At 42.2% G+C, this 22,378-nt stretch overlaps 1 protein-coding gene across 4 annotated transcripts; it reads left to right on the top strand.

The window, feature by feature from the left end:
- The first annotated feature begins 8,477 nt into the window (after positions 1–8,477).
- On the top strand, positions 8,478–22,150 carry INSIG2 (insulin induced gene 2). 4 transcript variants are annotated; one of them, XM_027636919.1, is made up of 7 exons: positions 8,538–8,569; positions 9,463–9,656; positions 12,581–12,921; positions 15,797–15,921; positions 18,147–18,313; positions 18,723–18,822; positions 19,282–22,150. In XM_027636919.1, the coding sequence occupies exons 3-7, from the start codon at positions 12,678–12,680 to the stop codon at positions 19,321–19,323; spliced, it is 678 nt and encodes a 225-aa protein (XP_027492720.1). In that variant the 5' UTR covers positions 8,538–8,569; positions 9,463–9,656; positions 12,581–12,677; the 3' UTR covers positions 19,324–22,150. The 4 variants fall into 4 exon arrangements, with proteins under 4 accessions (XP_027492719.1, XP_027492720.1, XP_027492722.1 ...); XM_027636918.1 differs by lacking the exon at positions 9,463–9,656 and having other exon boundaries at positions 8,478–8,569; XM_027636921.1 differs by lacking the exons at positions 8,538–8,569; positions 9,463–9,656 and adding an exon at positions 8,934–9,129.
- The last annotated feature ends 228 nt before the right edge of the window (positions 22,151–22,378 follow it).

The following is a 22,378-nucleotide window of genomic DNA, read 5'->3' as shown; positions in this document are numbered from 1 at the left end:
CAACACCACTTATTTATTATGCAGTAAAAGAGAAAGCCAGGGTGACTGAAATTTTGCATACAGAGCAAACAGAAAATGTATCAGTTTTCTAGCACAGCCACAAGAGACTAAGTTTCATCTGAAGTTATAAGATCATTGCTGGTTATGAAGGTAGGATCACTTTTTATGAAGCAGCAGAAATTCACTGATGACAAAACATTACTCATTTTGGCCCATGTTCTGGTTACAAGCATGTCCAACTACTTCTAAAGTCTCTAAAAATATATAGCTAAAATCTCACAACTGGAATAAAACATGGTCTTTATTCTTCACCACAAATGCTGGAAAATATTGATCTAAGAGTCAAGAAATTGTATAAGCAGATTACTCTCAAAAAGACTGGTGCATGAAATTCCCTTATTGTTTATAATATATTTGGCAATTGACACATGCCTTTGGATTTATTTGAAATGGAAGATCTTCATACTTCATACTTCATCCTGTCCTCTCAGGAAGCACATATGAGAAAATGAGAGTGAACTGCTGAGAAGCTCGTGCCCTTTCCCAAACTAATTATGTTATTTGGAGTCCTGCATCTGCCATGGAGATCCACAAAACAAACTAATTATCAGATAATCTAATCTGCCAAATTTAGATCAAATCTCTAGAAGAACTGGTTGCTAATTATGGGTATATGCACGTACATATGTGTGTATCTGCATGGACAATATTTTTAGTTTAACACTATGAATTTAATTAATTTAGTTCTTGAAAAAGCTTTCTTCTGCGAAAGGCCAGAGGAGAAAATACTGTGACAACAGCCATAAATCCACAGCAGAAGGTCTGCTGGGTAAATAGTACAGGGCACAAGTTGTAATATTTTTCTGTATTTAAAGTATTTGTGTTCATTTTGGGTACGTGTGTTTATCTTTATGCAAGTCCTGGCTTACTCAGAGTTCTTCAATTCTTGGGTAATGGAAATACCATCAGAAGCCTGAATCTCATCACCTTGTTTCATAAATGAATCACTGGAGCAAAAAGAATAAAAAAAACCTACCAAAAACCCACTAGGAACAATACAAACACAAACACAATACTGAGATTTTATTTGTTTCTGCAAGGTGAAGGCCAAATTCTTCACTGGGGTAAATTTACAATGCCAGCAGAAATTGACATCCAAAATGTGTAGCCTGGGAGTAATGGGGCTAAAACAAAATCCAGGAGCCAGTTTAGGCTGGTGGTAGTTCAGTGTCCCACATCAGCAACACATCTGGGCACATATTTTTCAGTTCTTGTGAAGTCCTATGTACTTTGGCTCAACTTATGTGTGATAATTCTAGTAAAAGAGATAAGAATTAATAAAAAAAAAATCTCCCTCATTAAACCTTAAACCTTCCTCATTAAACCTTAAAAATACGTAGAAGAGAGTACAAGTGATTCTGTTAACAGATCCATTTACCACCGCATTAAAATATAAGTTCAGAAGGTTCATACTCAATGTTCTGATTGTAACATCAAATCTTACACAACACAGTTAAGCCTTGGCTTTCATCAGAAAAGGTCAAGTTGAAGCAGTAGCTCAGATCTCCAGGACAGCCTAACAACTCTTTGATGACACCAACTAGTGGGTCACTATAGAAGAAAGAGACAACTCTCTATCTTTTCACAAAGATTACAGCCAAGACAGTAAAGTAATTATTAAGGAGAGAAAGCATTTTCATTTTTTAGGCCTGAGAATTCTTAAACACAAATTCAATTTAAATTATTTTATCTTACCACAGTATGATAGAATGGTTTGGGTTGGAAGAAACTTTAAAAATCATCTTGTTCTAACCCCCTGCCATGGGCAGGGACACCTTCCACTAGACCAGGCTGCTCAAAGCCCAATCCAGCCTGGACCAGTAATATACTTCTGTCTTCTTTCCTTCTCCAGCACATGGGCTCTCCAGTGTTGCCTCTGTGATCAAAAAGAAAATATATAATAACGCTGACTCAGACAATTCTTTTTTTTTTTATAGCTTCAGGGAGACTTACATAGAGTTGATTGCTAGTTACTGCTCTGTTTATCCTGGTGTTCCTTGCACAGTCAGGTTGCCCAACAAACTATTTCACTTCTTGCTTGCCAAGCTTGCTGCAGCTGCATTGCCACATGCTCAGAGGGTTCCCAGGACAGCACCGGCTCCTGCTGCAAGTGATTGGACTGCAACCTGCCTCTTGCTCCAGGGCTTGGCATGGAGGCAGTGGGTGAACCAGCTCCCGGTGCTCAGTACCTGTTGGAGGTCATGGAGTGTGAATTTAGGGTGAGACACGAGAGCACTGTGCTGCTGCCCTCTCTTCTTTATCAGGCTCTGACAGCCCATTAACAACAGCATCAGGTGGGATGTTTTTCTGTTTGAAATCATAGAGTTTCTGAGACTAATTGCCCAGCCCAGGGTGTGTAATGCTATTCTAGGTGCCCCAGAGTGTCCCTCCCCCGCCACAGTCACAGCCTTAGGAAGGTAAAGGTCTTGCAGGTGGCTGTCACATCCCCAGCTCCATGCAGGTGTCCTGGATGCCCTAAAGTATTTCCGACAGACCGTGAGTCCTATGTTTAGGCACCTGAATCACTTACTGACTGTCAAAAGCAACTATAGCTGATGGAATATATTTCATTAAAACTGATTTTAACTGCAAATTGTGTTTCTAAGTGAGCTCTTGGTTCCTTTATTTCTGCATTTGCACCGTGTGCTTTCTGAGGGAAAGGTCAAATTCGAGACAAAGCAGAATGCTGCAAAATGGAAATATTTGTTGGAAACGAGAACTTGTGGTATTTGAATTGTCACTGTAAATTTGCAGATTTTCACTGGCTAAGAGAAATAGACATTTTTTAAACTGCTCTGTAATGTGTCCTTCCCAGCACTGTCAATGCCAGCAGCGATTGCTGCCTGACAGAAGCACCTGAGACTGGTGCAACACAAACATTCCTCAACACTGACCCAGATAACCTGTGCTGTTGAACAAATACACAGGATAACATCATTATCTTCTTATTCTGAGGCTTAAAAGTTAGATGTCTATGAAGTTTGGCACCTGTTCCATTTGCAACAGGTGAAGGAGAGAAGCAGGCTTCTCCAGAGGACAATTTTTTAACTTAAAATAGATACATCAAATGAGCAGAAGGGTCTCTCTGTGTGTGCTATTTCTTTCTACCACCCACAGAGGAATCTGCTGCTCTTTTTGGACTGTAAACTTTGCAGAAATAACCTGTTTGTAGAATCATAGAATATGCTCAGCTGGAAGGGATCATCAAGTCCACAAGGATCATCAAGGTCAACTCCTGGCCCTGCGCAGGACAATCCCAAGAATCCCAGCATGTGCCTGAGACGTTCACACTTTGCCTTTGTACGGTGAAGGGCAAAATATGGGTGGGTTGCCCTATCTCAAAATAATTTAAAATTAGTTGTTGATATTCTTTGTAGGCATAAGTATAAAGTCTGTATCTCTACAAATATACTGCCAATTGAAATAAATTCAGTCAACAGTATTGCCAAATGCAACTGGCACTGAGATTGCCTGCTAATGACTACATGGCAAGCCTTGGGATACTGAGCAGAAGCTTTCAATTTCAGTTGCTAGAATCTTCTTCTTCCTTGTGGATCTGAAATGCCACAAAGGGAATGAAGGAAAAAGAGGGGGAAAGGGATCAAGAAAGGAAGGGAGGAAGGAAGGGAATCTGAGTTTCATGGCTGCAGAGAAATTGTTAACCTCCCAACTTAAATATATTAATTTTCATTCTAACTTCGATGACATATATATCTCAAATATTTTCATTTGAGTTCAGAAACTATTTTAACTTCTTGTGCAATGGCACTGTCCTTCTCAGACACTGCAGTTTTTCTGTTTGCATTTCTTACGCCATTTTTCTCATCCACACAGCCATCTATTTTTAGCTTGATTTGACATGAATTTTCTCCCTGCCCTTTTTGCATATACTTACTCATCTGCACTGACCTTATTTTGAATCTCAGCAAGTGACACACTTCTGACAGATGCACATACACCCAGGGGTAGAATGCATTCATATACATTCTCCATGCACCTCCAGGCTCCATACTGTCCTTGCTTCTCACCAGAATTTACCACTGAAAAAAAGACTTCCCACTGAAACTCAGTGTCCCACCTATTTAGTCTGTCCTTTGAATCTAGATGTTGTATGGCATTGTAAAAATATGGTAGGAAGTCTTTAATTTCTAAATCCCATATCTGGATGTATTCTAATATGATGATGATTACCTTGCATTTTCAATCTCTTATTTAAATGTCACAGTACTTCAATGCTACAGCTATTTGTGGCTCTCTGGCATGTGATGCAATGAGGTTATCTTGGCAAACTCCTGACTGGGCTGGACTCCATATCTCAGAAACCATGGCTGTGGTTGGCAGTGTTTACTCCCTAGGTAACTATTTTAGCAAGTACTGAATGAGTATGGAAACCAGACCAGGGCTGAGCCACGCTGGCAGAGTGATACAGGAAAACCCAGGCTGCATTTGTCCATACAGCACCTTTCAGTACATAAATAAAGGACTTTAGCCTCTGGAGCTGACAACACAGCACCTTTTGCAAGTGGCTAAATAAACAAACAAAAATGGTTATGATGTCAGCCCTACAATTGTGTATCTTGTTGCTAACCTGAGATAAGCACAAGCCCTTTTCATATGTGAGAATGCATGTGATCTGATAGTTGCACATTGCTGCTCTTTTTCATTTCCTCTCTAAAATGCCAACAAGTTTTATAGAACTTGTCAACTACTTGCTATGCTCTTGCCAAGACCCCAGACTAGTTCACAGCACTCTGCCTCTTTGTGCCTAACGAGCTCCCCATGTACGACAGATACATTTGAGCTGTTTTCTTTTTCTTCTTCACTAGTCCATCTCTGACAGGACTTCTTCCATCCTACATTCAATCACATACCTAACAGGAAGCAAACCTGGTTTACTCCCTGGGAACAAGGCTCCTACCCAGATGGTCTTACACTGAATGGTCTTACACTCTGTGGTTGCCCCACTGCCCCCCCCCCCCAGTAAAGGCAGGCCTTCGGAAAGAGCAACAGCTTTGGCCTGATGTTGTCCTTTATATAAACTCTGGAAGCCCTACCAGGAATTGGCTCCAAACTGCCACTGGAGGCTTTGTCTTGTCATTCACATAGGCTTTTCTCAAGTTACACATGCATATAGTTCCAGGAACACCTGATCATTTCATTATGAATCATCACAGAGAGACTCAGGTGAGGTTTTTTTACCTACTTTCTTATTTTCTTTCTCTTTTTCTAACCCATCCATCCATGTATATATCTATCCATTGTTTCTTACTCTTTCCTTATTATCCTGCTACGGATACATCTTCAGTCCAGCCAACTGGCCTTGGCTCACTCAACCAGTGTATCAGGCAGCTCTGAAAGCCTTTACAAAATAGAGCTTTTAAAAAGCCATTGTTAGGGTCATGAGAGCAATTCCACTTTTTCTACAGGTGTGTGGCTGCTATAGGCTCCTCTGCTTTATATGAAATTTCCCGGGCTTTTCATTGTCAAGTCTATCATATCCAGAGCAATACTGATGTCCCAAAACTAAGTGCAGAACACTCTGTATCATCTTCTTCTGCAGCCACTGCAATGAAACAACTCCATTTTGCTTTCCAAAAGACATGATTCTCCCATGATGTTTCATAGCAATTCCAGTCAAAGTCAGAGCAAGTGACATTTCTCTGCAGGTCATATCTCTGTCTCCTTTGTCTGCAACACTATTTTCTGATATATTTGTTTTGGCAATTTCCAATTCAGACATGTTTTTTTATGTTTTTCCCTCGTGCTCCTCCTATTTCTGTGCAATAGGACATTGTGCCCTCCAGGATAACCAGATGGGTGTAAGGACTGAGCCTTCAGCTGGTGTAAACTGGCAATGCCATGAAGTCCTTGGAGTTGCAGAGATTTACTCCAACACTGGTTATTCACTTTCTCACATGTTAGTCTTCATACCCTCTAGTAATACGGCTAATATTTATCATATGATAATTTATTTTTTGTAGGAACTAATCTCTTGTAATTTTATAGTGCCAAACACAGCAGCAGACCTGACTGTAACTAATCCAAATTTATATACAAGCCATTACCTGACTATATATATGTGTGTCTAGAGAAGGAAAGATCCAGCAATTATTCACAGTCTCCATCTACTTATGCCATACTTTCCTCTCTAGTGCACACACCTTATGTTCACAAAGTTTCTGATTTCAGGCTTTCTGGTGGTCCTGATCCTTAAGGCACAGAGTGATAAGACACTTTGCCCTGCTTCAAGCACATGGCTGGCCAAAGGCATTTATCTGACATTAGGGAAAGCTATTTTATTTGATTAAAACATCCATTTGTCTTTCTCGATCCAAAATTTGGAGTTCGAGGTCAGCAAAGCAAATATCTAAACCACAGGCAGGGCAAGCAGCTCATTAGGAATTACAATTACTAAGAATAAAAAGACTTTGTTTCTGTGTGACAAAACTCAAAGTTGAATGATTTGAAAATTCATTTATTGCTCATATAAACCACAATGGGTTTCTACTGCTGCAAATGTCTCCCTCTTCCATTTTTAGTATATCTATTATAGACCCATGTATTCCCCTCTGAGTTTCTATATGTTTGGTGACACTGTTGTTTGCAACATACCAGCACAAAGAAACCACAGTTATGACTAAAGATGCCAATATAGTAAACAGCTACAGATTCCATCCTACCCAGCTATTATTCTGGAAACTACAATGGGATCTGCATGGAACCACTGCAGAAGACTTCGTAATATGGAAAGCTTTGTCAAAGTCTTTGCAACGAAATACTAAGCTTGAGGGAATGCAACATTCAAATATTTTTAATAAATTGTATTCAAAATCAGTGCAATGAGAAAGAGAAGAGTTCATTAATAATAGAATAATAATAAGTACAATGTTATAAGGAATATATATGAGATATAAAAGGCTGTAATAGTATTATTCTCCCATAATCTACCTCATGTACATACAATAAATGGTACTTTTTATTGTGATGCCTTTACCAGCAGTTAAGACTGGATAACACAAGTTGTTTTCTGCTTAATGTTGTACATTCTCCCAGTCTGGCAATAAAAATGTGGCTTCTGGAGTAAGGGGATGTGTAATTTTGGACTCAATCAATAAAGCAAGTGCGTGGGAAAGTCCTTGTGAGACCAGGCGCTCAGGATGGCCACAGCGGGGCTGGCAGCTTCAGGTGGGGACAAGGACTTTATCCCCCCATCTGTGCTGGAATGTGTAACAGGGCTGTGGCACAGCCACACCAGTGCACTGAGCCCAGCTGGGAGTGCGACCGTGGTGCAAATACCCCAATGCGTATGGATTTTGTTTTAATTACAGAATCAATGAATGTTAAGGGGTTGAAAGAGGCCTTAAAGATATCTAGTCCCAACCTCCTTCCATGGGCAGGGTTGCTAAGGCAACCTTCCCACTAGACCAGGTTGCTAAGGCCTTATCCAACCTGGCCTTGAACGCTGCGAGTGTTGGGGCATCCACAGCCTCTCTGGGCAACCCGTACCAGGGCCTCACCATTCTCAAAGTAACAAACTTCTCCCTAATATCTAAACTGAATTTGCCCTCCTTCAGTTTGTACCCATTACTCTTTGTCTTATCACTACAGGTCCTGATGAACATTCCCTCTCCAGCTTCCCTTGTAGGCCCCCTTCAGATACTGGAAGGTTGCTATGAGAGCTCCACACAACTTTCTCTTCTCCTGGCTGAACAGTCCCAACATCCCCAGCCTGTTATAGAATCACAGAATATGCTGAGTTGGAAGTGACTCATCAGGATCATTGAGTCCAACTCCTGTCCCTGCACAGGACACCCCAAGAATCCCACCATGTGCCTGGGAGCACTGTCCAAATGCTTCTTGAGCTCTTGTCAGGCTTGGTGCTGTGACCACGGGGAGTCTGTTCCAGTGCTCAGCCACCCTCTGGGTGAAAAGCCGTTTCCTGACATCCAACCTAAACCTCCCTTGGCTTCAGGCCATTCCCTCGGGTTCTGTCACTGGTCACCAGAGTGAAGAGAGCGGCACCTGCCCCTCCACCTCCCCTGGTGAGGATGTTGAAGACCACAATGAAGTCTCTCCTCAGCCTCCTCTTCTCCAGGCTGAATAGACCAAGTGCCCTTAGCCGCTCCTCATACGGCTTCCCCTCAAGGCACTTCACCGTCCTCGCTGCCCTCCTTTAGAAGCTTTCTAACAACTTCATGTCTTTCTTATATTCCCGTGCTGAAACTGCACACAGCACTCAGGGCGAGGTGCTCCAATCCTCTTGCGAACTGCGTGGCGCTCCTCTGGACTTGCTCCAACACCCCCAATTCTGGTCCCCAACGCGTTCCCGAGGCGGATCGGCGCCGTGCCGATGGAGCCCGGTGCGAACCGGCGCCGTGCCGATGGATGCCCGGGCAGACCCCGGGGCTCTCTCTCTCTCCCCCCAGTCCGAGCCCAGAGCGCCCCAGGGCCCGTCGGGCGCTGCGGAGGCTGCGCGGGGCGGGGACTGGCGGAAGATGGCGGAGGCCGAGTGAGTGCCGGGGCCGTGGAGGGGCCGGGCCGGGGCCGCGGGCCGGGGAAACGCGCCGGGCCGGGCGGGTCAGCGGCGCCCCCGGCCGGTCCTGCCCGTGAGCCTTAGGACGGGGGTGACGCCTGGGGGGCGGCAGGCGGGCTGTGCCGGGGGCGAGGCGGGGACAGGCCGGCGGGGCCGTTCCCCGGGCGGCAGCGGGACCTTGTGCCCCGCGGGGCTGCCCCGGGCCCGCGGCCCCTCCGCCGGCCCTGCTGGAAGGGCCGGGCCGGGGCGAACCGGGCCGGGGGTGCTGGCGCTGCCCAGGCTGGCAGGGCTCCCGCGGGTCCGGGGCTGAACCGCCGCGACCGAAGAAGGGGGTGGTTTGCTTTTGGCAGGCGACGGATGGTTTCTTGCCATCTCCTGCGCGGTGTTGCTTAAATAAATCTTCTCTTACTCGGCCCCCGCAACGCCGCGCCGTGCCCGGTGTGTGTGTGTGCGGTGTCAGGAGTTGTGGATCTCTCCCGGTGCTTCCGGAGAGCCCTGGGGGGCACTTGCAGGACGGACCTTCTCAACAGGAGACAGTTAAGTGACTAAGTGTTTCCAAAATGTCTAAGGTGGTAATTTACTCCTTAAGTGTTTGTGCAACGCCAGACACCGTGTTTACGCCTTGCATGGTGTGTTGGAAGGAAGGCTTGGGCTGAATCCATGTGCCACCGAGGAGGGGAAGCGCAGCTGAGGCTCTGGCAGTGCCAAGCCTGTAGCTTTCAGTGTGGTGTTACAGTTGTGAATGAGCAGTCCCAAGAGACGCAGGCTCAGAAATCGTGTTGGTTCAATATGTGATCTATTCCCATCTGAGAGGAAACACTCAGTAAAAAATAAGTCTTAAAAGGAGACATTGTCTTCTCTGTCTGCAGGCGCAGTAGCCTCCCAGTCCAGGAGGAGGAGGTGATGTTGTCTTTAGAGATCTTAATTTCATTTTCATGAAAAGTGGTGATACTAAATATCTTTGCTGAGCCAGAGCTGTCTATGGCACTGAGGAATTTTTCATGAGCATTGGTCACCTTGCTCCATTCCCCTGTTGCTCTGTGGCATGCCAGAAGGCCGTAAGGTCAGTGGAAAATTTAGAAACTGGGATAAAACAAATAGAAATGATACGTGTGGGGTGAGAAACCACCAGGTGAAAACTACTGCTGCTTTAGGACCTTGAACATCTACCAATGTGTACCCACTCAGGTGCCCTTGCTGTGGTCAGGCTGTTTACCTGGTAGTAAAAATCTGTTGCTGGTGCCTTGTATGACTTGCAGCTGCAGTGGTTGTATAAGAGCAGTGAATGATTTCCTTGAGTAGCAAAGTCCTCTGATGTTTTGCTAAGCCTTCACAATTAAATATATATTTGCTGAATGACAAATAAAAGGAAATTGGATAAATGCAGGTTTCCTAGTCTGAAACTGGTTTATGCCAGACTAAAACTGGACTTTTTTCAATCATCAGCATTTCTAGAAAAAAAACAATAACATTTGATAGATGTTTATATCAGTATTGCCGTGCGGGACAGTTGGTAATTCTTAATTAGGCTGAAGATTCCTGTAGTTGAAGAATTACTAAAAGCAGAGTCTTGTTAGAGGGACATATCAAGAGATACTATAAAAGGGGGAAATAATTGCTGTGGGGAAATTGTTAATAGATTTCATCAAAGACTGGAGGCTTGGGCCGATCTCTCTCAGTATTTGGGGGTTGGAACTAGGTGATCTCTAAGGTCTTCCAACCCAAAGCACTCTATGGTTCTATTTTAGTTGATGACATTGGTGCACAAAATAGGATGCAGTAATCTTGCTTGCTGAGGACTCAAAGCTGAAAAACTGTTTGGAGGGCCAAAGAGGACTGGGAGATTGTGCAGGAAAAATGGAATGACGTTGAGTGTCAGAGTAAATAACACCTGAAATGCAGCATACAAGGTTTGGGGCTGGTAGCAGGGAACGAGGACGTCAGTAACATGAAAGAAGAAACACTGGAATGTAGTAATGGATCATGGGACATGAGCAAACCACTTTATGACTGAAAAAAGAAACCGTGATCCTGTGTGCTGCAAAACTGCTAGTTATAGAGAGACACAAAGGTGTGAACTTTCTTGTACATCAGTTGTGGTCACGTATTTAAAAAAAGGGATGTGGAAATTTCAGGAAATGCCAAAAGTTGTTGGGGTGGAGAAGTAAGTACAGAGTCAAGGGTTTAACTTGTTTTCCTAGGCAAGCTAAGGCTTAGAAGGGACATAACAGTTTGAAAGCCTCTGTTAGGCACAATATTCCTGCAGAGTTTGTAACTGGGACCTACAGCCTCCAATGCTATGCATTGAAAAGTCTCATGTAAATTCTGAGAATTCCTGTGATCATCTGTTGGGCAAGCCCTCAGGGATACAGGGGAGACTCTCAGCTGAAATAGTGATGTATTTGTGATTCCGTGCTTTCTTTCCTGGAGGCTAAATGTATTATCCAAGCTCCACTTATCCAAGCAACCAAGCCATGCCATCCGGAGGAGGGAAAAAAATCTGGAGCACCTCCTTTTCGCTTGAGGGAAGTGTGTTGCAGTGCCAGTGCCAGCCTTGATGCAGACATCAAGGCTGGCAGTGTGAGTCAGGAAGTAGACTGAGAAGCCGGACACCTTGTTTGTCCTCTGTCCCCCTAAGAGGCGCTCATTATTACAAATAATGTGGAGAATCAGCTGTGCAGAAGAGATCCTGTGTTCTCAGGAAGACACTGCTGCTTCCCCAGATTGCCAGTGGGAAGCTGCATGTGATCAGAACTTTTTTTTTTTCCTTTTTTTTGTTGCCTGTTGGAACCTTTTCCATCTGATGGAGGATACCATGGTGTGGCATTGCATTTTCTGTGCAGTTACCTGGAGTATCTTATATAGCCTGGAGGTTTTTAGCTTCCCTTTCAGCTTTCAGTCAGCAAAACTGAATGCTGTGTCCTCTGCCCTGCTGCTGCATCTTCAGAGAGCTTCCTCTGGATCTGCTGGAGCCGGGGAGGAAGGGAGATGGATGTTCTGGTTTGGCTCCCCATGTGCCATAAATAAGAGTTAACAGAAGCCGCCACCAGCTGGCAGTTTCAAATTTAAAAACAATGTCAGGGCTTTTTTTCTGAAGTTCCAGGTGGCTAAGCTGTCGATCAAAATCGTTGTTATACATGAATGTGGCACTGAATTCATGTATAACAAGACTTTTGATGGACAGGTTTTTTTAAAAAAGAGTGATTGGGATGGGAACTCTGCCATTCCTGTAGTGCCTGCAGTTACTCACGTAGGACGCTGCCGAGTGCACGGGCAGGCGGAACTCCTTTTGCCTTCACCCTCAGGTGCTTTTGTGCCTGATTACAGTTATGGTTTGTAATAACATATGGCAGTTTTCACCAAAAGTGTGTTACTTGGGCAAATATTTCTCTGTATTGAGGTTACTACTCTGGTTTGCCAAGTTATTTGCACTTACCAGGGGTTACAAAATGTGCTCGCTGCAGGATTGTTGAAATTCTGACTCCATCCTGAAAATTATTTTTCAGATTTCACTTTCCAGTTGAGAAATGTTTTCTGGCATCTCTTCAGCAAGAGAGATCTATGAACCTCTGTGGCTGACGTGGAATTAAGGGCTGTGTTTACTTACTTCTGAATTATATAATCTCCAGTTGTTGCTTAAAGGAGGGGAGAAAAACAATTTATTGTTACTACAAAGCAAGCCTCTCTTCCATCTGATACCAGTTTCATTTCTTCCCCTCATGACTGTGGTTTCACATTCGTAGCTGTCCCATACCACGTGTTTCCTCCTCTGTCTCCTAATAGACAAAGCTATTTGTAAAACCTGTTTTCTTCGTAAGTTGTTTTTGCAGCTGTGGTTGTTTCTGCTCTCAAATGACTAATTGCCTCCTCAGAAAATTCAGAAAAAATACAATAGACATTTTTTTAACCCAATCTCCAAATAATTTAAGAGAAATATATGTAATGTTTCTTATATCTGCATTTTCACCCTTTTTTATTATTTTTCAGGGTTTGGGTGTCTCCTAATTGAAGAGAGTCAACATACCGATTGCAAGTGAATCCTCCTCAGTCAGCCTGTTGGATGCCTCTGAGAACATAAGAAGTCATGGCAGAAAATGATGTAATGCCAACCTTACCAAAAAAGTGTGGCCCATATATTTCATCTGTAACCAGTCATGGCATGAATTTGGTAATTCGTGGTGTAGTGCTGTTTTTTATTGGCGTATTTCTTGCATTAGTATTAAACTTGCTTCAGATCCAGAGAAACATTACTCTCTTCCCCCCTGACGTGATCACAAGCATCTTCTCCTCAGCTTGGTGGGTACCACCTTGCTGTGGCACAGCATCAGGTAAGTTCACTCATGTGTGTGTGCCTGGCATGGAGATGAAAAAGTGGAGAGGGAGGCAGATAGTTACAAAAAGCTATATGATAGGTGGGGAAGGTACAAATTTCTCTTCCATCATCACTACCCTTTTTGAGCTGTTACTGTCCTTTCTGATCTCTCGTGTATGTACAGAAATATGCATGTATCCAGAAATTGTTGTTCTGCAATTTTGTCTTATTGTACTGTTGTTAGCACAGCAATTTTTCTGCTTTTTTTGCTGGGGTAGAGCGCAAGTTCAACAGACTTGAGAAGGTGGTGCCACATGTAACTTGGAGGCTGGATTACAGGAATGTGCTCTCAGACAGCCCTTGAAAATACCCCAACAGTGTCAGACTGTGCATCACACAGTGCCTTGTTTCAGCACAGCAAACCACCCTGAGCAATACTCTGTTTTGTGGTCCAGCTTTCCATTTGTTCCTTGTTCCAGCTGGAGGTATGGCTTTAGCTCCATGGAGCTGGGAGCCCTGATGTGTCTCCAGAGCTTAGGGCAGGCAGGCAGCTTATAGTTGTAGAGGCACAGAGCAGAACAGAGGATCTCAGATGATGTGAACATGCTCGATTTCTCCCATGACCACGTAGGGAGTTGAGGTTTTTGTGTGTTTAACTAGTTTAAGTGAGATGTATGTCCACCGTAGGTAGTAAGAAATATCCCCTTTCCCTCTTCTTTCAACTATCAAGGCATATTCTGTGTTACAAGCATGATGGGATTAGACTTTCTGCTTGGCTCTGGAAATCACTGATCTGTGGGTCAGTTTCACGCTTTGCTAAGGGAATATTCTTAGCAGCCAGTACTGGAGCATTCTGCTTTGGTGAAACTGTTAGTTGTAGGCAATATCTTCCTAGAGGTCAGTTTTAATAAGATTGAGAAGCTCATGATTCTGGGTAGTAATGTGAGTCAATAAACTTGTTTTCAAGATGGCATCACTGTTTTGCAAATGGTAATATTTAAGTCTGGTTTTTTCCTAGGTTTTTTATTAATACCTTCTAGAAATACTACACGCCAGATGTCATAGAGGAGCTCAGTTTTAAAGGAAACCCTCCAAACAACTTGCTAAATACGTCAGTTGTGTTCTCCAGTGGAAATGCATTTGGCATATTATGGTGGCAGTTACATACCTGCTTTATCTGCTAGTTGTCTTAGTCCTTTTCCTGTTGTCTTGCCAAGATTGTTGATTAGGTTTTGGTTCGTATTCTCTATTTGCTGCATTTTAATTTCATGCTTTAAACTGACTGTCTTGACAAATATTTCTGGTAAAGATTTGATCTTTTATGTGTATGGGGTAATAGGGGTTGAAGTGACAGAATACCAGCTTGCAATAGCAGCAATGCACAAGGTTTGCAGTGTTTACTGCAGCGTTTGCACCAAAAGCTGTTTGCATCAGGCTGCACCTTGTGCTCTCTTGGGTAATCTGAGGACACTGCAGCTGTGAGTGGGAACTTGTGAAGGGTAGGTCTTACCATCATCTCACAAGAAACTTGTGGGCCTCCCTGGATCTGGTAGGTTGGTGTTTTTGATGAAAAGACTGGGTATGGCTTGTAAATTGTAGTCAGTCACTTGCTAGGCAGTTGCACTACTTGATTTTAAGCCACCTGATTTAAAGATATTACAGCCTTAATTGGCTTTTCCCATCAGGAGTCACCCCTATTGAGGTGTTCAGGTTCTTTCTTTTTCATTATCAGTCTTCTCCATTTTCTTCCCTTATCTTCTCTGCTAGCATACATACAGGGAACCTCTGTGGTAAATACTGATAATTCACCCATTTTCTTACCATTTGTACTTGCACGGCCTTCCTGGAATTGACGTGAACATTTCTCTGCAGTATGGTTTATTATTATAAACAGAATAAAGGTATTTTGCATATTTATAATCAGTGGTGATCGAGGCTGCATTCAGAGAAGTCCTTTCATCCATCACCGTTATTAGTCATGAGTTTGGCCCAAGGCCTTTGGCAAGAAAATTGCTCAGGGAGGATTTTTTTTCTGCTCCAGCTTTACTGATGATTTATTTTCCTGAATCCTGGAGATCAGTTTCCTCTGTGGCAGAATAAAGAGCATTTGTGGTGTTACCCCCAGCAGTGTGCTGGACTGAGAGCACTGGAGTCTGTACTGATGGCTCAGACTCTGCCACACTCCTGCCACACCAGTGTAACTTTATGCACCATTGTTAGTCCTCAGTGGGGTTGGTAACAGTCTTTTTAGCTGCAGTTGCAGTAGAGAACACATTTATGAAGAAATACTGAAAGAGCATCACAATTCCCTGGGGCTGGAAGTCCTGTTTGTTTTCTGTATTCAACAGCTGCCATAGGCTCTTGGTTTTCTCTCTTCTGGGTGAGCTTGATAGTGAGCATTGAAGAAGAGAAAAACATTATCTAAACAAAACCTGCTTGTAACAACAACAAAAGAAAAAACAAAATACCACACTCTGCCCGTGCTGTAATGTGTTTGTTTTGCAGTCATTTAAACATGTATGTTTGATATGTGGGGCTTTCAAAAGTGCCACCCTGCAGGTTATCACTGTTCTTCCTGAACTGCAATGCAGATTTTGTTGTGGGGGAGAGCTCCGTCATCCTCTACCCCTAATTCAAATTGTCTCTGTATTTCTCCTTCTGCCAGGTCACTGCTGCAGTGGTTGAAGGTGCTGCTGAAGTTTTACAGGGCTTTTTTAAATAATGAAACTCTTTGAAATTCCCCTTTGTTTACAATGTATGTTTTTGTGCTATTTATCCTTACAGGTCTGTTTTAGTAGTGATTATAATGGTCAAAGTATGGATAGTCTTTATTTTAGTTAAATGTTGCAGTGCTTTAACTTCTGGGCCTTTTTTCTTTCCTGTCTCCACAGCTGTGATTGGGTTATTGTACCCCTGCATGGACAGACATCTGGGAGAGCCACATAAGTTCAAGAGAGAATGGTCCAGTGTAATGCGATGTGTAGCAGTCTTTGTGGGAATAAATCATGCCAGCGCTGTATCCTATGTTCAGATGAAATTGGTGATAACAAATGGGTTTCCATGAAAAAAAAATCACGCAGTCAGTCACATGAATTCTTAGTAAAGATATAACATGCAGAGTTTTTGCAAGGGACATGTAGAATACATGTTAGTGTCAAACTGGTGTAGCAGTGTTGGAGGTGATAAGTCTCAGGTCTTTTTTTTGAAAAATCTTTTCATTAGAAATGTCTCAGTATTAGGCTTTGTCTTACTTAGATTCTTTATTTTCTTTGAAAAATTAAAGTAAGTGTAGGAATATATTCATGTGGTAGGTATTACAGAAAAGTGGTTTAAGACATTTCAAGTTATGTCCTTTTAACACCACAGTAAGAGGTTGAATCCCAGTCTTAAGGTCATCAGTGAAGCACATGCACTTTGCAAAGAATGGGGAAAACTCAGGACCAGGAATACCCAGGACTATACAACTGAAGGAAGCGTTGTTACCCCATTCTGCAAACAATGCCTTCCTTGATGCCAAGAGAGTAGTTCTCATTCCTGTGGTCATTCAGTAAGAGCAATTAGAAGTCAGTCAGCACTTATACTCCTCCTAATTGTGTAGCTGCTGAGATACATCCTGGCACAAGTGAGCTCAAAGGTGTCCCCTCTGAAGCAGCTGGGGACATGCTGGGTGACAGGGTGCTTTTCTCATGGACTGGTGCACCTTACTGAGAGGTTTTCTGTAGTCATGTCTAGTGCATTCTCTGTCAGCTAAAGCCAGTATCTGTGAAAACTAGGGTCTTGTAATCAGAAAGGAAGTTGATCATCTCTGAGATGCTTGTCTCCATCAGTGTCAGCTCCAACACAGTTCACAAAAACGGTACTAAGTGCTGACCACCTGCTACTGAGTCTCCTCATTCCCAGGAAGAGGGCAAGTTAAGTGAAAGATGGGAAAGCAGGCTGAATTCCCACTGAGGTGGCTTGGCCCTCAGATGAGTTTTGTTGCTTTTTGGTGGTGTTCCACTGCTCTCCAGAAAGGCCAGATGAACTGGAGCTGCCAAGGCTCCGAGTCACTTCCGCTGTCCCTCACAAGCCTTGCTCTCCTTGCCAAAGATGCACTAGTCTGGTGCTGTGGTTCTCACTGACCTGGCCTGTACCTGCTTGGTGAGCACATGCGACTTTGCTGCTTTTAAGAAATACAAGAGAGTTGACACTACCTCTCTGCTTGGGTCTGGTTATTTACAGCAAACCTTCTGCAGTTCTCTAACAGCTGTTACCCATATTTCAGGACGTCAGCAACATGCTGTCTGTATTTCCTCCTTGACAACTCTCCAGTCTGCTTTCTCTTCAGCTCTTGCCAGTTCTGCACATTGCCATGTTTGGCGAGGGTTTTGGTCTTGTTTGATACTTTTTCTGATGCTGTTGATTTTTATCCTGTAATTATTTCAGTTAGTGAAGCTTCTTTCTCATTTCCTCTAGGTCTCTCTCCAGATTTTTGTGCGAAAACAGAGCAGTGTTTTTTATATTGTCATCCCATAAATTTGCTTTCAGGTTTATGAAACGTGACAGCCTCCTTTTTAATTATCTGTTTTGGACAGGAGTAGGGAGGATCGGTTAGTGTTTCCAAAACATTTTGAAGGATGTGAAACACTACAAAGATATCTGGAATGACTTCATGCTTCTGTCACAAAGCTGACAAAACTGACTTTCTGTGTTGATTTATGTGAACACTTCCAGTAATATTTACATTTTATTTTATTGAAAACATTAACATTTTAATGTTGAGCTTTATGTAAAGTGTCATTTAAATAAACAAATTGCAATTAATTAAGAGTGATAAATACCTTTTTTTGGTAAATCCCTGTCACTTGGAGAAGTCTAATGCCAGATTTAAGTTTTCATATCTAGTGTAATAAAGGACGAGGTGAGGATGAGATGTTCTTACTCTTAACAGTAACGTGTGCATTGCATGTCTTTATAAAATGCTTGCATTCTCTGGTAGGTTTAGAGTATCTTTGCTCTTGTACAGGGCCCAGACCCTACAATTTGAAGAAGTCTCATAAGTTTTTAGTTTCTCAGTATATTGACAACTTTTACAAGGCTTATTTTCTCATGCCTGTAGCTGTGTGAGAGCTGACGCAGGTAATGCTGTATTTTTTTAGTAGTATTTTTTTCTTTTGTGCCAAAATATGATAAACAGAATGAAAAAAATTACTTTACACTTGTATATGGTATTTCCAAACTTATCCTTAACAGCCAGCACAGAAGGTGGATTTTGCCAACAATATCCAACTGTCTCTCACATTAGCAGCACTGTCGATTGGACTGTGGTGGACATTTGACAGATCACGGAGTGGCTTTGGCCTTGGAGTGGGAATTGCTTTCCTGGCCACGTTGGTATCACAGCTTCTTGTGTACAATGGAGTTTATCAGTAAGTATTTACTCTCTTAAGATTAAATTATAGTATTCTGAACCTGTAACATAAAATCAGAATAACTGAAAGGGTGTAATTTGATATGATTTCCAAAGCAGTCAGCACCTAATTTTGAGCACAGCATAAATTGGACTGTTTATGAAAGCTGTTATGTGTGTGAGAAATCTAGTTGGAAGTTGCTAATTGAAATAAAATTAGTACCTTACCAATAATGTAACATGCTTTTTTCAGTTGAGTAGATGCAACTATAATCAATAAGAAACCTCCCTTGTTGTTTTCTGCAAGTAATTGGATTTCTATAATACCTATCTTTTTGAGTTGAAATGTCCTAATATAATTTGCCTTGTGATTGGAGGACTCTCTGTATTGCACAGCATTGAGCTCAAAAATGTGTGTTCTTTTCCAGATACACATCTCCGGATTTTCTCTATGTTCGTTCCTGGTTGCCATGTATATTTTTTGCTGGTGGAATAACTATGGGCAATATTGGCAGGCAGCTGGCAATGGTGAGTGTGGAGGAGAGGGTTGATTGCCTTCTAGTAAAAGTCTAAATGTCCATGTCATTTCTTCCTCCATATATACCAACCAACTATTTGACTCGTGGGTGTGCAGTAAGGTAGAAATCAGTAATCATTGCTTTTCCTGTTGTTCAAAGCACAGCCTATGCTTTGCTCTACACACTCTGTTATATACTTTTAGGTCCTGAAAGGACCAGGAGCTAAATAAGAGCTGCTGTGTTTGGGGAAAAGTCAGGCCACCCCCCATATCTGACCTGTTCCATCTGCTGCTCAGGGAGACAGAAATTGCAGCCACTAGTGTGTGCACAGAACCTGGAGAGACCAAAGTCATGTGGGTGAAGTTTAAGAAGAGCTGTTTTATTACCCATTTTGTAGAAAAGTCACTCTCATAAGTCTTTTTCATGAGTTATGTAAATTAATATTGTTTTGTCAACTTCTATTTTTCAGTATGAATGCAAAGTCATTGCAGAGAAGTCTCATGAGGACTGAGAGGAAACAATATGCACCGTTTAAACAGGAAAATTTCTGACAAATGACTGTTGGAGGAGCATAAGGAACACTTGACTATGAAATTGCCAAAATGCAATTTTTTTCCCTTGAGTGGTATACTTTACTGCAATCTGTGATTGCTGCTTCTATAGAAACCTTGATGTCTGATTTTGATTACTGTGAAGTTATAATAGTATGCAATACATTTGACAATATTGGTTCAATTATAGGATTCTTTTTTTCCAAATCTAAACAGTTTACCATAAATTCCTGTTTGTCCATAATGTTGCAGTGCCAAACTGAACCTTTGCACTATGTTTCTGTAGCTGAAACTTCTTGCTTCACTTTATCTTGAAAGTTTTGAGGAATATATTCTAAACAGCTAGTGAAAGACAGGGGGTTCAAATTTTGGAATGAACATCTCTTTCCATGATGATAGCCCATAATATCTGTATGAAATTTATGGATTACAGGTGAACTTTGATGCAATAAGTAACTGATTTACGCCTATTAACACAGTGTATCATTCTTCTTACTCACAGGTGAGGAAACAATACAGGTTACGTGGGTTATTGCTGTAGCATTTCATTGGTCTGTCATACGTGCCCAATATCACAGAATACAGAAATGGAAACTGAATCTAGAAATTACTTGCTGTTTTTCCCCTGGTACAACCAGTATACATGTTTGTGTATGAATTTATTGTCACATGTGGACAGATTCTGAAACTACCCATGTGCACAATGTGATACCGTTTGGGTTATTCTTGTACAATCCTTTAAGCTGATTTGTGTGGTTAGGAAAAAAAATCTTTGGGAGTTTTTATTGCAAAATTTAATTCTGCTGAAGTAAATCAGCCACTACCATATAGTGTCGTAAACCCCTCCATTACCAATGTTACTCTTGACAGTCCTTGCCTACCACCTGCTCTGTTGGCAGGGAGCAGCAGGAGGAGGCCAGGCTGTATTTTAGGTGCCGATGTAGCTCTTGTTTCTGTGACTGTGTCCAGACAACCATAAATGCATTTGTTCTTACAGCAGTTTTCTGGGGCAGAGAAACGTTTTACCCCTGTTTTACAGGTGCCCGTGCACAGAAAGCTTGGCAGGACAGTGAGCTGAAATAGGCTGTGTGCTAATCAATTCCCTTCTTAAGAAGGATTTCAGTTTGTGACCCATATTTGGGGGCATACGTGGAATTTCCTCTTGGCTTTGCAGCTCCCTTTTAAGATCATGAGATAAAAGAACTTGTGCAACAAGGCAGAAAGCAGACTTTAAGAGGACACTGCTAACCTGTGCCTGCAGTGAGTTTGGCATGGGATGTCTCCACCTTGTTTTCCCCTTCTGTCTTTCTTGATGATGTTTTAATGTATTTGTTTTCCTTTTTTGTCTTGAAGTACTGTTTTTCAAGTCTTCCATGAAAGGTTTATAAGACATGTTACAGTCACCTAGGGAGGCTGGAGTTGGTCCAAAGAACACATAGATGTTTAGACAAGTTTTTATTAATGTGTGAATGTGTTGTACATGAAGCCTGTACACGAAGCTTGAACTAGGCAACTCTTTTTCAGTCTTATCTGCTTACCTTCAAGTCTGAAAGGTATGAAGTGGAGTGGTCACGGAAGGAAACTTTATTGAATGGGGAATTGTAAATGTGAAAAGGAAGTGTGGTATAAAAAGCTTGGTTGTGCAGCTCCATGAAGTATCATCAACTTGTCATGGTTCCGTGGCAGTTCAGCACCAACAGCACATGGTCATGGGATAATGTTTCAGGAAAGCACGTACAGAGGTGCTTTGCTTTAAGCAGAGGTAGAACATGTTTAAGTAGATCCCTGACTAGAGATTTTCTCTTAACCAAACCATATGGCAATAAGAACCATTTTATTAATAAAACCGGGAAACTGGGTACAAATGACGGGTGAGTTTCTTTAGGCAGGCTCTGGCAATTTACTGAAGAAGCTGTTGGGTCTCTCTCTTACAGTATTTCACCTCATCCACCTTCTTTGCTTCAACAAATGCCTTCAGCTTGGTGGGCAGCATGATTGGGCAGCACGAGTGGCATAAAAATTCAGATATTTTGTATCCTAACTGTAGAGAACACATGGTACCTCAGTAGCCAGTGTGCTGACTTGGTAAACAATGTAGTTTCATCATGACCAGTGAGTGTGTACAACTGGAGACGAGTTGCTTTTGTTATTCACTTGGTGGTAGAACTGCTGTTACCTGCCAGTCTTGATACTTAGACAGACGCAGCCTTGTGTATGTTAAAATGTGCAGTATGTGAGAAGTGGTTATTGTGCATCTGTGGCACCCACTTTACAGCACTTTGCACTCAGATTCAGCTAAACCTGGTTAGACTGTGCTGTCCGCTAACGTTTAAATTTCATTTTGGAAATTTTAAGCATGTTGTGCAAAGGCAGCAATCATCCAAAATAAATTTGGGTGGAGTCCTTTATTATATGTGTCTTACTGTTTTTATTCTTACTTGACTAACGTCAATACAGGATCACGTTGTGGGTGTCCTGTTGTTTCAAACAGCGCTGTAATTTTGTGGCTGATGTGTTCAAACCCTGGAAAAGGTTCATGATGAAAATGCTGACGGCCTTAACTTTAGTGGTGGGAACATGCTGCTACTGTATAGCATGTCATTATAACATTATAACATTAGACTCTTAAAAATGTTGTTCAGTAGAGAATGAATAAGCTATATTTTCTATACAACTTTATAAGCAGTATAACCTCTTCACCAATTAAGCATTGTAAGGTCTATGCTGTTTAAACTGGCAAATTGCCAATAAAAGCAAAATGTACATTAAATAAAATTCTAAGCTTGATTGATAGGTTTCTTCTTCCTTTAAGAAATTACACTGAATTTTAAAATACACTGAGTTGCCTTCTATCAGTAATCTCTTAATAATTTTGACTATTTTCCTGGCATATTGGTTGCACACCTGCCTAGAAATACTGAAAAAGAAGCAGGCAAGATCAAATCGGCCGTGATTCTATCTTAATTAGCATGCTGAGCAGCCTTGGAAAATCTGCCCTTTTGAATCTGCAGTGGG

Source organism: Corapipo altera, unplaced genomic scaffold, assembly GCF_003945725.1.
Source record: "Corapipo altera isolate COAL_440 unplaced genomic scaffold, ASM394572v1 45, whole genome shotgun sequence".
NCBI classification, from domain to species: Eukaryota; Metazoa; Chordata; class Aves; order Passeriformes; family Pipridae; genus Corapipo; species Corapipo altera.
The sequence above is the reverse complement of the archived record's forward strand: the minus strand, read 5'-3'. Positions and strand labels throughout refer to the sequence as shown.

Excerpts from the sequence above, each read along its gene's own strand:
- INSIG2 (XM_027636918.1), top strand. The coding sequence starts at position 12,678 with ATGGCAGAAAATGATGTAATGCCAACCTTACCAAAAAAGTGTGGCCCA. Across the intron at positions 15,922-18,146 it reads GAATAAATCATGCCAGCGCT|AAGGTGGATTTTGCCAACAA; the intron begins GTATCCTATGTT and ends CAGCCAGCACAG. Across the intron at positions 18,314-18,722 it reads GTGTACAATGGAGTTTATCA|ATACACATCTCCGGATTTTC; the intron begins GTAAGTATTTAC and ends GTTCTTTTCCAG.